The sequence below is a fragment of the Corvus hawaiiensis genome, chromosome 3, assembly GCF_020740725.1.
Source record: "Corvus hawaiiensis isolate bCorHaw1 chromosome 3, bCorHaw1.pri.cur, whole genome shotgun sequence".
Classification (NCBI taxonomy): Eukaryota; Metazoa; Chordata; class Aves; order Passeriformes; family Corvidae; genus Corvus; species Corvus hawaiiensis.
This window is the reverse complement of record NC_063215.1, coordinates 28465907-28482675: the sequence shown is the minus strand read 5'-3', so window position 1 is coordinate 28482675 and position 16769 is coordinate 28465907. Positions and strand designations below refer to the sequence as shown.

Genomic DNA, 16769 nt, shown 5'->3' with positions numbered 1-16769 from the left:
CTCCTTCTGTCCCCTACTTGCTGCTGCTATATTATGAAACTTGAAGAACTTTAGGCAAAGTCTCTTTGCAAAATTTGATGTGTTTAGAAGGTACCAGATAGAAGGCTGATGGTACAGCAATGCAGAGAAAGAATGACAAAAGTTTCATTTCCATTACAAACAAAAAAATAAGAACCACATTCAACAACAAAAAAGCAAGACTAATTAGACTTCAATGGGAGATGAAAATGTGGTTATAAAAAACCTAAATTCGCCTTGCAAGTTACTCTTCAGTGGCCACAGCATATAGAAATGAGTACCACTTTTGCGCTTTCAAAGTTTTCTAGAAGAAATTTATTTGTTGTATCATTCTCACTTCCCTTTAGTGACCTTTTCAATTAAATTTGGGTAGGATTCATTCATATCAGGGTGGACTTCGAGTTTTTGGTATGGGTTAAAGTAAAATACTGTTGCACTTTTTTATTATGATAGTTATTTTAAAAGCTCTCTAAATAATGCTATATAGCCTTCTAAATAGCTACACAAACTTGATAATGAGTGTTTTAAAGGTATTATCATTTCTTTTATTGAAATATATGCACCATAAAAATATACTATGCATAGTAGGCAATATGTTTACAAAGAACAACCAATATTTATGTCACCTTGAAGTCCATGACAACACAGGATACTTAGAGAAGATACAGACATATAGTAGGGTTATATGCCTCAAATCCTGCAAAGGGAAGATAGGAGAAGAATAAAGTCCTCTAAGGACTAATTATATTCCCTAGCTGAAATAAAATCTCCTGGTTGATATTGGAAGAAAGTGATTCTTACATTTCATCAAGACTACATAAAAAGGCAGATTTGTGTTAAAGTACTTGCCACAGACAGAAGTATGATGGTCAGACTGACAAGAATAGACTTGTTTATGGTCTGTTGAAACATAAGATTGTTATTTAAATACATTCCATATCTTTCTTTTCAATTTAAATCTGCTTTAGATTGCATTCACATCTCAAAGCGTAGCACCTTTCTTCACAGTAGGAAATATCAAAATGACATAAGAATATAATGAACATAATCTTGTGGCAATATTGAAATATTTTTCTTAATTGCCTAAGGTTTTTGGATGGTTTTCTTGAGTATAAGCTTATTTGACCTATTTGAGCTTTGAGAAAATAGTAAGCGTCAAGACAAAATCCAGCCAAAACATATGAATACAAAAGTAAGAAAACAAATAAAAATAATAAGAAAAGAAAATAACAATTCCTATACCATACACATAGAAGGGTTGGTTTTTTTGCATTTCTGTTGAACTGCCTTTCTTCAAGATGTTGTCATATTGAATAAGTATCCCAAGGTAAGTCTAAAATTCAGTACAGAGAGCATAACAAAAATTTCTTCATTTTAAGGTCAACTTAAAACTTAATCAAAGACAAATGAATATTAGAATATTTCTGCCAAGGACTGTTATTATTCCAAATCTTAATGACATTATAAAGAGATTCAGACTCAATCAAACTGAAGTACTAGTGCATTAACTCATCTTCTAGACACCATTTTCTTTAAAAACCAATTGATTAGCAGGAGGGGTCTTAATTGCTTTGAAATGAATATGTAGTTATCTGTCTTCATACTGGCAAAATTTTCATGGAAATGAAAATGGAACCGAAAAGTAAAATGAGGAAAGGAGCATTAACTCAGATGTATAAGTTCCTGTATTTTTGAACAATACAGGAAATACTGGTTTAATAAGTAATATTAGTAATTGAAAACAAAAAGGAAAAAAGCTGGTCCAGTCTAAATTTGCCAATTTTTCAATACCTACAAATTGAAAATGAAGAAGCTTCTTATTTTCCCACAGCATAGATGTAATTTATAAACATATAAAGATTCAAGGATAGGTTGAATCAGCATTATAATCAAAATGAAAAAAAAAAAAAATCTTTTTTTTTTCCTGATAACCACATATGAAGCTAAATTATACAGCATAGGAACAGTTGCTCTACTATTTCAATGGAAAAATAACAGTTTAGTTCACTGTTGTCCTTCCCAAAACAATCACATTTTAAGGGCAACTGTGAAAATGTTACAGTTAAATTAAAACATAAATGCCTTTTACCAACTAAACAATAAATTGGTACATTGATTTAATACCATTCAGTATTTTAGGTTCTTGGAGATGTATCTTTTTTAATATTACAACATAAAAGATTAAATATCAATGGCTTATTCCATTAAGTTCCATTCCTTTTTTCCCCATTTCTTGGGGAAAAAATCCAACATGTAAAGAAAAAACTCTTCAAGTATCTGGTGGGTTGACTCAGGCTAGATGCCAGGTGGCCATTGAAGCCACTCTATCAGTGCCCCCTGCAACTGGACAGGGGAGAGAAAATGGATTATGACTTGAGATAAGGGCAGGGAGAGATCACTTAACAATTACCATCACCAGCAAAACAGATTTCACTTAGGGAAATTAGTTGAATTTATTACTAACAAAATCTGAGCGGGATAATTAGAAGTAAAACAAATGTTAAAAGCACCTTCCCCCCTTCCTTCCCTTCTTCCTGGGTTTAATTTTATTCCAAATTTTCTACCTCCTCTTCTCTGCAGCAGTGCAGGGATACGAGGAATAGTCAGTTCATCACTTGTTTTTGCCACTGCTTCCTCCTCAGGGAGAGGAGTCCTTCCCCTGCTCCATAGTAGGCTCCTTCCCATGGGAGGCAGTCCTCCACAAACTTTTCCAGTGTGAGACCTTCTCAAGGGCTACAGTTGTTCCCGAACTGTTAACAGCGTAGGTCTCTTCCACAGGCTGCAGTCCTTCAAGAACAGGCTGCTCTAGCATGGGTCTCCCACAGGTTCACAGCCTCCTCTCAGGCATCCACCTTCTCTGGCTTGGGTCTCCTCCAAGGGCTGCAGGTGGATCTCTGCATGCCTTTGGTCCTCCTCGGGCTGCAGGGGCACAGCTGCCTTGCCATGGGCTGCACCATGGGCTGCAGGAGAATCTCAGCTCTGGCACCTGGAGCACCTCCTGCCCCTCCTTCTGCACTGACCTTGGTGTCTGCAGAGCTGTTCCTCTCACATGTTCTCACTCTGCTCTTCTCTGGCTGCAATTACTTCTGTGAAATAAGCTTTTTCCTTCTTCTTAACTATGTTACCCCAGAGGCTCTACTACCATCACTGCTGGGCTTGACTTTGGCCAGCAGTGTGTCCATCCCAGAGCTGGCTGGCATCTGTCAGACATGGAGAAGCTTCTGGCAGCTTTTCAGAGAAACCACCTCTATAGCACCCCCCGCTACCAGAACCTGACCATGCAAATTACTAATTGCAATACAATGTATTTGTAATTCTCATCTTCAGGTATGTGCAAATGGAGGTAGTTGCTTTTACGATGAAGAAATTCAGAGATCTCACTGTGTTTGTGCTCTGGGATGGACTGGAAACACATGCCTTGAGAATATTAATGACTGTGAGATAAACCAGTGCCAACATGGAGCCACATGTGAAGATGGAATCAATAAATACAGGTACTAACATGTTCCTTTCTCTACAAGCCTTCATAAAGTATTTCATGCCATATGAAGATATTTTTCCTTTCAGAAAGAATTTTAAAGGGTGTCATTAATGCAGTAATATAATTATCATATTATAAAATGCCACGGAATACTAATTTTCAGTAAGGATGTGCATTCAGTAAAAATGTGTAGTCTGAAGTGTTGCACAGGAAGGAATCACATATATTCCTCTTTGCTGGTCAAAGAAGTTAAACCAACTATGCAAAATCTCACATAAACAAATAATCTATTTTATTAAATGGCAAACACTTTATGAGCCTGGACTGTGTCATGGAGTGTCCTATTAAAATTTGAATGATAATTTATTCTCATTTCAGTTATTGACAAAACCATGAATTATGTGTTCTCCTTAGTGAGCTGTAACATGCTGTAGATATTTGAAAATGAGATTTTATAAAATATGGTGAAAAAATAAACAGGAAAGGTTTTCTTCAATAAGCAGAGTTCAGCTGTTCTTATCAGACTTGAATTATTTATTTTTCCTCTACAAAATCCAGAATAAATAAAACTTCTCCATAATGTTTGTGAATGTATTTTGAAAGACATTATTCTATCCTGTGCCATGTCCTACTTAGAAGCACTGTAATTAGTATGCTGTAGTGTTTCTATTTAGAAAAAGATTGCAATAGTGTACAAAATTAAAATAGAAGCAATTGAAGATTTCTTCCACTTCACCTCTATTTTTAAAGTATCTTCTGTAAAAATAACTGAAACTACCAAATAAGCACACAAATGGAGATAAGTGATTGATTCTCAGTATACCAGAGTTCAAGGAATTTTTGTCAAAGAATCCTTACAAAGTAAACATCCTTCCTTTTTACCAGCTTGCAATCGACTCTTGTATCAAATTACTGCATCAAATTTTGGCACTTTTTTAAACTGATAAATCTGTCTTTCCTTCCTTTATCAGGAAAATAATTCTGATAGAACTACAAAGCCATATTTACATTACAAAATCCACTAGCATTTTCTGAGAAATTAGTAGTTCTGAAGACAACTGGCAATAAAGAACTTTTGATTTTAACTCGCTAATCCAGACTCAGTTTACTGACAGAAAACACTTAATTCTTACTTTTTCAGTCTTTGAAAGACAAATTAAATTGACAGATCAGTCTGTTTATCTAAGGAACAGGAAAACATACCATTAAGATCTGAATCTCAGATGGTTGGTTTTGTTAGCAGACAACTTGACCCCAAAAGAACAACACTGGTTATTTTGTCAAGTCAAAATGTAGCATGTTTACTGTGTAATACCTGCCTGTTGAAAGAGCATGGTTGTTGTTCAATGACAGTGAAGCATTTTTTAAAATAAATAAACTCTGCCTGCCTTAAAAATAATGATGTTTCCCAAGTTACTGTTAGCAAGTGAAACAAAAATAATTTCCCCTTTCCAATACATGGTTAAAACCAAAAGAGTACAAGAGGCAATGCTGAATGTAAGTGCACCTAAGTCTAGTGCACAAGTCTAAAGACTTGTAATTTGCATTTCTATCCTAAAATGGGTATAATTTTTTATTAATATTATAAAATATAATATTTTTATCAAAAGCTGTATTTGATGCAAAGTAGTTTCAGGAAGACATAAGAAAACTGTCAGCAGAATATATGGAGAATCGAATGTGTAAGTCCCATTAAGAACCCTACAGACATCCATTTTTAAAACTACTGCAGCCATTCAAAACCTTACTTAATAAGTGAAGAAGATAAAGATATGCCAAAATGTTATATATTAGTATATTAGTTTTTTATTTACATAAAATTATTGTAAAAATCTAGACTTTTCTCCTAGTTAAGAAATCTTAAATTCTAAATTATTAAACTTTGGTCATAATGTATTTTTCTAGTGGTAGCTTGATATAGTAATGCTAACACAAGGAAGCTATCGCTATCCTGAGCTCTCTGCAGCTTCTGTGCCAGAGCGTGAGGTGCTGCGATCTTCCAAGAGCGTCTCATTAGCAAAGCCACTCAACAGGATCAGCTACACACTCACACATGAATGCATGGACAAACGCATGGATAGCGTAGTAATATGGGTCAACAGCAAAGAGGCAGGAAGGATCTCTGCATAGAGTTCCATGGGAGCAGTTCATTGTTTCCACACCGTGAAGGATTCCAGGGGCAAAGACGGAAAAAAAAATCGGAGGGTCCAGGTTTAAGTATGGGAGAGGAGGGCGTATCAGAGACCAATGATCCATGGCACAGGGGCGGTACAAGGGCAGGACTAGGGAATGGGAGCCAGTGGGGAAGCTCTGGGGGAGTGGCGAGGGGCAAAGGCCAATGGGGGGAACCTGGAGTGGAGAACTTTCTATGGCATGGAACATATAAGGCAGCAAGGGGGTGGGGCAGTGTAGTGGCCAACCAGGAACACAGGCCTGGGGTACATTAACAGAACAGAACAAAGCATTTGGGGAGAGGATTTTCTTCTTGCCCTGACCTAGGGAGAATTTTGTTGTACTAGGGACTGTCTTACTCGAGAACTTTCTCTGTTCCTTGTACCACAGACTAACCGGTCACCACAGGAAGCCATGGAAAATATCCAGCTTTGATTCAAGCATATCCTCCTCTTTTAAGATCTCTCATTTTTCAACCCATCATTTTTTCCCAGATAAGAAATAAGTCCTCACCTGAATGAAATGTTTCTAACTTTCTGTCTCCTTGCCATGGCTTGTTCTTTCTGTCCTCCTATTTTGAAATTACTCTTCCAGACTATAGTGTCACATAGATGTATATTTATAGATATATGCAGAGAATTTCCTTTGAGTTCAGAATGGGGAATTGCTCTATGTGAAGGAGGGTGAGTTTTAAACTTTTATACAGTATAATTCTCAGCAAGGCTGTATACTAAGAGGCTCATAATTACAGTAAGAACTCTTAGGAGTTGTACTCCTTTGGTTTAGTGAGCCTTCTCTTACAACTAAGTGGCCCCAATCACACTAACACAAAACCTGTAATTAATTCAAATTAATTGTTGACTACCAGCTGAGTCTGTGCTGTTTGAGATACCATAAAGTAAGTCAATCAGCTTTTATTTAAAATGATAACTTCAAAGAATTACTGCTCCTGCCACTGGGTTGATGGTGTAGATGTCACTATGAATCTGGCAGATACCATGCGATAGATTTAATTGTATCCACATGCCAAAATAATCTCTTGACCAATGGTTATAGATACTTGAGAGAAAAAGGACAGATGAGATTCATTACCTCAGTAAATAGATAGTGTTTCTACATTAAAAAAAAACCAACAATTTTTCCCTTCTAAAGAACCTGTATTGTTTGATTATGTTCTGTGTAGGAGAAGAGAGAGAACTGATTTAATTTGGCTCATTGAGAAGCAATTTAATGAATAATTAAGGTGAAAGAGATCTTCAAGGAGTATAACTTCCTATTTTGAAATCCAAGGGGCAATTTATTACTCTGTTCTCTTCACCTTTGTAGATTCTTTTCTTGTCAACATTACATTTTGGACAACCAAGATCCTAACTGAAATAAGTTAATAATAGCAGATATTTACTATAGTCTTTTCAGTGAAAAGGAGCAACTGAGTGAAAAGATACAATTTAAAACTCAGTGTAGTTTCCATTGCCTGTCCTGTTTCCCATTTCTTCAGTCCAGTCTGTTCAGATGAAGCCCTACACTTATCACAACCCCAGAAAAGCCCCTTAAGATCTGAGAACTGTTAGATTAAGACTTTTGAAGAAGCTGTATTGTAGGATTTGCCACTGTTTAAAAGGTCATGATGAAGTAATATAGTTTAAAAATGTATTTTAGTCAATAGCTATAGGTCAGCATTGCATTTGTTTTTATGCAAGAAAATGTCTCATTAAGAAATTAGTTTTGGTATATGGTAAAACTTGAATTGCCAACACATTCTTCAGTATTCACTATAAAAATTTCAGTGCATACAATTAAATAATGAATTAATCTGAGTACAAAAGAGTAAAGTGACACATGGCAGAGTAAAATGATGTAAAATATGAAACACTTCTTTGCATGATGCCAGCAAGATTGTGAAAAGTAAACATAATTTAGATAATTTCTGAGTATCACAAAATTTAAAGCTCCTATTATTTTATTCATCCTCAGCTTTTTCCATTTTCTTCCAGCTGGGTAAATTGAGCTGTTTGATTATATTAATTTTTTATATCTAATTTTCTTTTTAAAGTTTATTCATGCTATACTATATATGCAATTTGATTGCAGGACCTTGTTGACAGTGCCATATAATGTTAGTACTGTGATATACACAGTTTTCTGCAGTAAAATTATGCTTCTTCCACTAAAGAATGAGGAGAAATACTTTTCCTCACTTTTCTACAACTCCAGAAGATAGATGAATATATGTCACAATTTCTTAGGGAATACCTCTGCAATAAATTTTACAACAGTTTTTCTGCAGAGAATAGAGATGCATATAAAAAGTCAAAGTGAAACTAAATAACCTTTTAGACCACTTATGAATGTGTGTACAGTTCACATTTCAGGGGGAAAAAGGGATAATTAATACTGAATAAATGCAGCTAATATGCTTGGACTAATATTAATAAACATATATATATATAAGAATTATAAATATTAAGAAAACAAAGTAGAGGGATTCTGAAAAGTCTTTGCTAATGCAAGGCTTCAGTGCTCTTTATATCTCTTGTATCAATATAGAAAATAGGTCATCTCCTAGCACAGATTAGCATAGACACATCTTCAGTCTGGTCTTTGGCTTTTTTCCAGTCATTTTAAAGATTCATTTGATGTACACAGTTATTTAGTCAACAACACAAGTCACATCTTTAGTGCAGGCAGTCCATGGTGACACCTGGACAGCTGCACTGCCCGGACTAACCAGCACCAACTGACTTACCCACACACCTGCTGTTGGAGACCTTTAATGATAAAAAGTCGGTAGCAACACATTGCACCTATGCCACAACCATACACATTTTAGCAACACATTCCTTCTTTGGCTAAATTCCCTGCCTGTCTTTGCATCTCCATTTAACATTCATTTCGCAAGCATATCAAATTATTGTGCAGCATTAACTAGGTTTAGGCTCTGGAGTCATAACATACAATCATCTGCATGATATGTGTGGGAGCACAGTAATACTCAAATGGCTAGTGTTTGCTACTCACTACTAAAATCCATGTTTGTAGCAAAAGCATTGAGGTATTTGTTTTCTCTCCTAGTATCTGTTACCCTCAAAATCTTGCTATGGATGAAAGAGGACATATATGAAGCTAAGAAAGTATTGTTATTCCCATTAATGTTAATACAAAACTTTTTCATATGCTGTTCTCTGGTGCCATGCTTCTGCTTTCAATTTTTCCCCAGTTTGTAAGGTTGAAATTTTAGTCCTCCTTAAGAAAGAGGCTGGGGAAGTGTCATTAGCATATCCTGGTCTCTGCTGGGAGATCTCTCTCACACACACACACACACCAGATGGCCCATGCCCAGAGCTGAAGCTGGAGCAGGAGAAGCAGCAGTTACTGACTCCAGCACAGGGAGTGACACCCAGACAGGCTGTGGAGAGGCTAAGCCCTTGTGCTGAGATGCCAGTGCACAGCCAGGTCGTCCCTCTGATAAGGGCAAAATACATGGTCCATGAGCTAGAAATACACTTATAAATGGAAATTCTGGTATTGTATATATCTGTACACAAAATTCTTTTCTGATTTATTGTAGAGAAACCTTTTAGCTTTGAAACAAATGAAGACTGAAGATCAATCCATGCCTCAAATCTTTTGATATCATGCTCAGTATTTTAGTATTGCTGAAGATAATAATAAAGAATTGAATTATAATAAATAATAATAATAATAATACAGAACTTAATTATGCTATTGTAGGAGATGACCCATACTAAATTAAAAGGCATTATAATTTCACTAGGAAAAACAAAGCATATTTCATTCTTCATTACCTGTTTTTGATTTCTTCAGACACCAGTTCATTGAAAATTAAGATATTCATGACATCATTGCTTGTAGTATGGTATCGGAAGTATGAAACTGAAACTAGATTCTGCATCATATCTGTTCCTGTGTAGTTCTTTTGTGGTCTCTGAAGATAAGCTATACAACTAGTGTTGGGGTCCCTCCCCTGCCATGGAGCCCTGGGAGAGGGGCCCTGGGGGGGAGACACGGGGTTTCCCTGCCCCTGGTCAGCCTCATTCCCGATTGGTTGGTTTGTGTTCCCCTGTGTGGGAAGGACCCTGGGGTCCCGTGACTGCGGAGTTCCTGAGCAGAGCCCCGGCCATGCGACTGGAGAAATAGACATCTCTGAAACATCTATCACGAATCTGTCCATATATACTTCGTTTCCACAGGACTCCTGGTTTGAAATATACTTGTTGCAGTAATTCCTGCTGTAACAACTGGTGGAGGAATGCGGGCAAGATACTGATCCCTGAGGAAGATTCGTGAGTAAAATAACCACTCTAGACCTCTCTCTTCTCATCTTGGTTTGGATATTCTCTCTGGACTATGGAAGAATCGTGGGAAATGGGGCTCTCTGAGCCACAGAAAGAAATGTACCTAGAAGTTAAAGGAATCCTTGAACAACAAAACAAAAAAGTATTGCAACCGGGAGATCTAGAACATTTCTTCATCTGGCTTTTCAAAAGGTTCTCCGATATTTCTCGAGACTTACTTTTTAATATCAAACCTCCTGTATCTTGTGAGGGGTGTTTCTGGGACGAGATATGGGATAAAGTATGGGATCAAAGAGAAGCTTTCCGTGCATACCTTATAATCAGGGAAGCTCTTGAGGAGCATTTGTATGGTCCCATTACCCCTAAAGCAGAAGATCATACTTATCCCGTGGCCGAGGCCGCGCGGCCGCCATCCCAGGAGCACATGACTGCAGCTGTGCCGGCGGAGGTGCCTGCGCTGGATGCGCCCAGCCCCCTCGGGAGCGCGCGCCTTATCGCGGACCCCATCCCTGTCTTGGGGTCCCCGGCCACGTGGCCGTGAGTGAGGGAGCGATGCCACAGGCGCCGCGGGTGCCATGGGCCATGAGCAGCCAGGAACCGGGCATCGGCGTGGCAGGCCGCTCTGAGCACACGGCTCGGAGAGCCCTGCGGAGGGAGAAGCAGCGGTTTCCACAGCGACACGAGAAGCCGCACAGCGCCGAGCCGGAACGGGGCCGCTCTCAAAGCAGCGTGGAGTTTGCGGAGCGGAACCGCTCACAGGGCGCGGAGCCAGCGGCGATGGCAACGCGGGGCCGCGCAGAGCCCAGACACGCGCCGGAGCAGCGCCGCTTGGAGAGCGCAGAGCAGCTGCAATGCGGGGGCCCGGCCAAGACGTCGGAGTCGGCGAGGTGGTGGCCACGCGGGACCAGCAGTCACGACGAACACGCAAGCACGTGATAGGACAAGTTATAGCAACGAAAGTCACAAGAACTGTGAAATGGTACAATATAAAAAACAACTATGGATTTATAACACGAGATGATACAGGGGAAGATCTATTCATCCATAGAACTGCCATTAAAAGGAATAACCCTAAAAATTACCTGCAAAGTGTAGGAGATGGAGAAGTTGTACAGTTTGATATAGTGCAAGGAAAGAAGGGTTTACAAGCAGCGAATGTTACTGGGCCTGGGGGTATTCCAGTCAAAGGCAGCCGTTATGCACAAAATTATAAACAATATCCATCCCTGCAATTTCCCTACCCACAGCCTACTTCCCCCTTTTACCCTATACCCAATATGAACCCCTTCCTAAGTTTACCCCATCCCCAGTTTATTCCTAATCCGTTTTTCACTCCATGGCTTCCCTATACAATTCCATTTCCCTACAATTCCTCTCCGGTACCGAGGGGGGGATGAAAAGGGGGAGGGAAGAAATTAAACCCTCTCCTGCCTCAGTTTCCCCACAAAACATGCCCGGAGAGTTCTGTCTCCCTTGTGTCAGCCCTAAGATGTTCCACAGAATCTGTTTGGACATTTAAAGACTCAGGAGGGTGGCTTGTTTTGTCTTGAAACTGTTCTTGTTATGTTTATCCAGTTGTTTTCATTCTCCTTTTATTAAAATAAAACGGGTGAGATGTTGGGGTCCCTCCCCTGCCATGGAGCCCCGGGAGAGGGGCCCTGAGGGCACAGACACGGGGTTTCCCTGCCCCTGGTCACCTCTGTTTCCCATTGGTTGGTTTGTGTTCCCCTGTGTGGCCAAGGACCCTCGGGTCCCGTGACTGAGAGTTCCTGAGCTGAGCCCCGGCCATGCGGCTGGAGAAATAAACATCTCTGAAACATCTACCACGAATCTGTCCATATATACTTCGCTTTCCATGGGACTCCTGGTTGGAAAAATACTTGTTGCAGTAATCCCCGCTGCGACAAACTAGTAATAGTCAGGAAATGACAGAAAATTCTTCATCCACCCTTTCTTGTTAAGGAGAGCTCTAAGTTAAATTTTCTATTCAATGTTAATGATAATAGCCACATTTTCAAAGAATGATTGAATAGTTGCATTTTTACAGTGCACACTCTAATTGTTACTGTAAAAAAAAAATTAAGGAAATAAAGTGATTAACTGCACCAGAAAGATTAATATGACTGGTTGTTTACCATATTATTGTAGGTGGATTCAGCAAATGTGCAACTAAAGGTAACTAAAAGCACACCTGCTTTTAATGTTTATGCATAGTGAAATTTTATGCAAGTCAAGATTTATATTTAGCTATAAATGTCTAACACCACCTGCAGCCAAGCCCAATGCAGTCACTCACTTACTCATGCACCATCAAGATGGGGAAGAGAATTGGAAGGGTAAAAGGTAGAAAACCCATGGATTGAGATAAAGACAGTTTAATAGGAAATGCAAAAGCCACACAAACAAGCAAAGGAAAACAAGGAATTAATTCACTACTTCCCATGGGCAGGCAGATGTTCAGGCATCTCCGGGAGAGCAGGGCCCCATCACACATAACAGGTATGTGGGAAGACAAATGCTATGAGTCAAAATGTCCCTCACTTTTTCCTTCTTCTCTCCACTTTATACACTGAGCATGATGTCATGTGATATGGAATATCTCTCTGGTCAGTTTGGGTCACCTGTCCAGGCTGTGTCTCCTCCCAGCCTCCCATGCACCCCCAACTTCCTCACCAGTGTGGCAGTGCGAAAAGCACAAAAAGCCTTGGCTCTGTGCAAGCCCTGCTCAGCAATAATAAAAACATCTCTATATTATCAACCCTCTTTCCAGCAAAAATCCAAAACAGTACATTAAAACCAAAAAAATATGAGTACTAGCCACTGCAAAGATTACCTCATGCAAAACCAGCGCAGTAAAGTAACTGTATGAGATTATTTTTGTGTACTCCATTGATTTAAAAAATGAGAAACAGAATCAGTTGAAGCTCTCAAGAGGAGAGAAAGATTTCTCATTTGCTAAGAAATGACTGATGTTGGAAGAGAGAATACAGCAGCTATATCTATTTGAATCATTACTGCAGTAGCAATGAATTTATAAAGAAAGAATGGTGGTGATGAAGAACTCACAACCACACTGTATGAGATATGGAGGGCTTACTTCAAGCAAGCTTTGTTTTGGTCTATGGACTAAAAGCCCATTAGCAGTTGGTGTCCATTAGCCGTACTCCAAGGCACACAGCTCCTGATTTAGTTTCCATATGTCTGCCATAAAAAAATGCAGGCATAGTAAGCAAGGACAGAAGCAAAGAGCCACATGAGCATTCACTTCAGTTAAAAATAACGGAAAAATTACTCCTCCTGCCAGATGGATCAGTAGAGAAAATTACTATAGTCAAGACTCTCTTAACTTGTTAGTTCTTTCCATCCTCTGGATAGCATCTCTATGGATAAAGAACATGTAAGATTATTGTCAAATTATCTCCTGTGTGAGGACACCTCTGGACATGATAAGGAGAGGATCAGCCAAAGAATATATTGCCAAGTACAAGCAATTTTCTAATTTTGTGAGATGTGGGTCAGCTATAAAATAATCCAGATTTGTTTTCATTCACACAGCAAAAGAAAACAAAAAGGCAGAAAGGGTAACATGAAAAAGTCATCTCCAGTCTTATACAATTTAGATGTCTGCCTATATTTTGGAAAAAAATATTTTGAACTATTTCTATAAAATATACTGACCAATATCTATAGAATTCTATAGATTCCTTTTTTTTTAATTTCAGTAATTTTTTTTTAGTTACAGAAATTGTAACTTTTGTTGCTAATGATAAAGCACTTTTACACTGATTTTATACCCAAACAGGTTTTAATATTGTTTCTTCCTAAAGATATTGTAGCAAGTAACCATTTTTACAGAAAAAAAAATGCATGATACTCATATTTATAAGAGTTTTCTCTTTCAATGTGTTCATTTGCAGCTTAATATTAATATAGCTTCTAGTTTGACCTACATAAATAGCTAAGATTTTAATTTATTTCTAGCAGTACATGTGAAATGAAGTTACTTAGTGACTAATTAAAGGTGAAGAAAGAAGATTGAAAATAAATTGTGATTTATTTGTGGGTAATTCAAAGGGAGAGTATTGTTAACATTATTAGTGATTATTGACCTATATATTCCAGACTACTGATTTTGTTGGATTTTTCTCCTCTCCTCTCCTCTCCTCTCCTCTCCTCTCCTCTCCTCTCCTCTCCTCTCCTCTCCTCTCCTCTCCTCTCCTCTCCTCTCCTCTCCTCTCCTCTCCTCTCCTCTCCTCTCCTCTCCTCTCCTCTCCTCTCCTCTCCTCTTTTCTTTTCTCCTCTCCTCTCATTTCAATAACAGGTGCATATGTCCCCTCGGTTACACTGGCACGTTTTGTGAACTTGATATAGACTACTGCATTGGAAACCAGTGCTCTCAATATGGATTCTGCCAGGACCACTTGCATAATTACAGCTGCTACTGTGTGCCTGGATACGAAGGACCCTTCTGTGAAGTTGAAATTAATGAATGCTCAAGTTCACCTTGCAAAAATGGAGCTACTTGTATAGATTTAAGTGGTCACTTTTCTTGTCATTGTACTGCTGGGTTCAAAGGTAAGTTTTGCTCTTTTGAAGTGCCTTGTATTACAGATATGGTTGTCCCACTCTATGTAAGCAATGTTCATGCAACTGTTTAATCACAATTATATATAAATATAAATATGCATACATTTGCATTTGTATGATTCACAAGAGTTTTAACTGAATTAGCATTGACATTCTTAGGTTGTGCCTCCTAACTCTTCCCCAGCAGACCTTCTTTCCACTAAATGTACAGTTCTGAGCATTAGCTTTGATTCTGTTGGCAAAAAAAAAAAATGATGACGTTCCAAACCACAATTTTAGTTGTATTATTTTAATTTCACAGTTATGAACTCTTAGGTGTTATGGCTTCACTGATACACAGGCTGATAAGAGCAATGTTTTGGTACAGAACAGGAAAATCTAAGCTTGAGGGGAATGAGACCAGCAGTATTATCTCTCTGCATGTATAAAATATAATCAGCTATATTTGAGTGAGTTGTTCAGACTCCCCTTCTATACACTAGAGATAGAGCATTTGTCTGTCCTAGACAACTTTTTTAGGAAGAGATGGGCTGTAGATTTCTGCATTGCATTAGATAAATCCTGCACAACCTGATACCATGATTTCTTTTTGTACTAATTTCTGTTTTGTGTGAATAATACTAATAATTCAGACTACATGTGGGAGACAAAAAATAATTTTGAATCCAGCAATACCAAAGTGTTGCATTTCCAGCCTTTAGTCTATATCATCAAGAACAGGCAATTTATGCTCCAGATACTTCTCTATTGATAATCTGGGGTATCACTAACAAAGGCAAAAATAAATAGCACAGTATGCACAGTGTCATTTTTACTAACTAAACATTAACTTACAGCTTCTTCTTCCAAGCTGGTGAGGGCTTTTGCTCCAGTCCAGAGAGTGTGTGTAGTACTAGATTTTTAAGTCCCAGTTAAACCACTGGGATGGATAACACATTTATTTGGATCCTTCTGGGTTACTGCCAAAGTGCTGAGTTACTAAGTAATTAGAACTTCACTGCCACTTTCTCATTATACATTCTGGCTAACTACACATACTTTTAATATTTAAGCACTAACATTTTTAATTTCAAATATGTTTATATTCATTTACATATTTCATTTACATATATTCTTTTACACGTTTATGTATGTGACATACACTTGCAGATTTGTTGTCCTCAATTTTAGTTGAGTATATTGTGGGATATGCCCAGCCACTGCCCTGGAGGGATGTCTGCTGAGATAAAAGATTTTGCAATCGTCCAGCAGGACTCCCTGAAAAGGCAACCACTTTGAGTCATGGCGAGGAAAAGTAGACCCACAATCCTTTGGGGGACCCTATGCAGATCATTCTGTAGCCCATTGGTCTGTCCCAGACCCTCTGTAATCCATTGGTCCCCTTGCTGATCCCCTGTATCCCTATAAAAGAAGACCAGCTCGCCTCTGTAGAGAGAGAGCTCGTCCCTGGCTTCCCTTCACCGGAGGGGACCCACAATAAAGCTACCTTCGTGCGGAACCAGCCACACGAGCCTCTCATCTCTCTCTCTGGTCTGGTTTGGCCTAGAGGCTGCCCTGCAGAGCTGAGCTGGAATCTCGAGCTGATATCACTAAAGAGCTGACAGCTTCTGCAAGGGCCCCTCTGCCAGCAGCTGAGAGGAAGACACCGGACCCCGGGAAGGCGATTCCTTTCGGGACCATCTCCCTGGACTGGTCATCTCTTCCTGGGTCACAGCCTCGGACCCCTTCACCAGCTGTAATAGTATATAATCTCTTGGTCATTTGATTACACATTTAATAAAAGATGTTACTTCCTGTTCATGCTCATTTATTAATAAATGTGCAACAAAATGGAGGATTGTCCCTGAAATGACTTAAATTCCATTATGATAGCAGAACTGCATGTCTGAAAAAAGTGAAGAAAACAATACTTGGCTCACCTGTGCAAAATCTAACACAATGCATTTCCATCTTGCTGCTTAAACTTCAAGCCTTATTTTGTACTTTGCTGGACTTCACAGGGAACTTCAACCACCCCAATATCTTCTACAGGGACAATACTGTGGAGTATATGATCTGCTTGGAAGAGTCCCATGGGATAAAACCCTTGAGGGAAGGGCCTAAGAAAATCTATCACCACTTACAAGCTCAAGAGCTATTTGTCTCAAAGGGCAGACAGAAAATACCAGGAGGCCTGTATGGATGATCACAGAAGT

General features: G+C 38.8%; 1 protein-coding gene across 4 annotated transcripts in view; it reads left to right on the top strand.

The window, feature by feature from the left end:
* EYS (eyes shut homolog) overlaps positions 1-16769 on the top strand; it is an 860563-nt gene that overhangs the window by 171529 nt on the left and 672265 nt on the right. For all 4 annotated transcript variants that reach the window (XM_048297572.1, XM_048297571.1, XM_048297573.1 and 1 more), the window contains 2 exons: positions 3346-3512; positions 14309-14562. In XM_048297572.1, coding sequence (XP_048153529.1) covers positions 3346-3512; positions 14309-14562 — 421 coding nt within the window. The remainder of the gene's footprint in view (positions 1-3345; positions 3513-14308; positions 14563-16769) is intronic.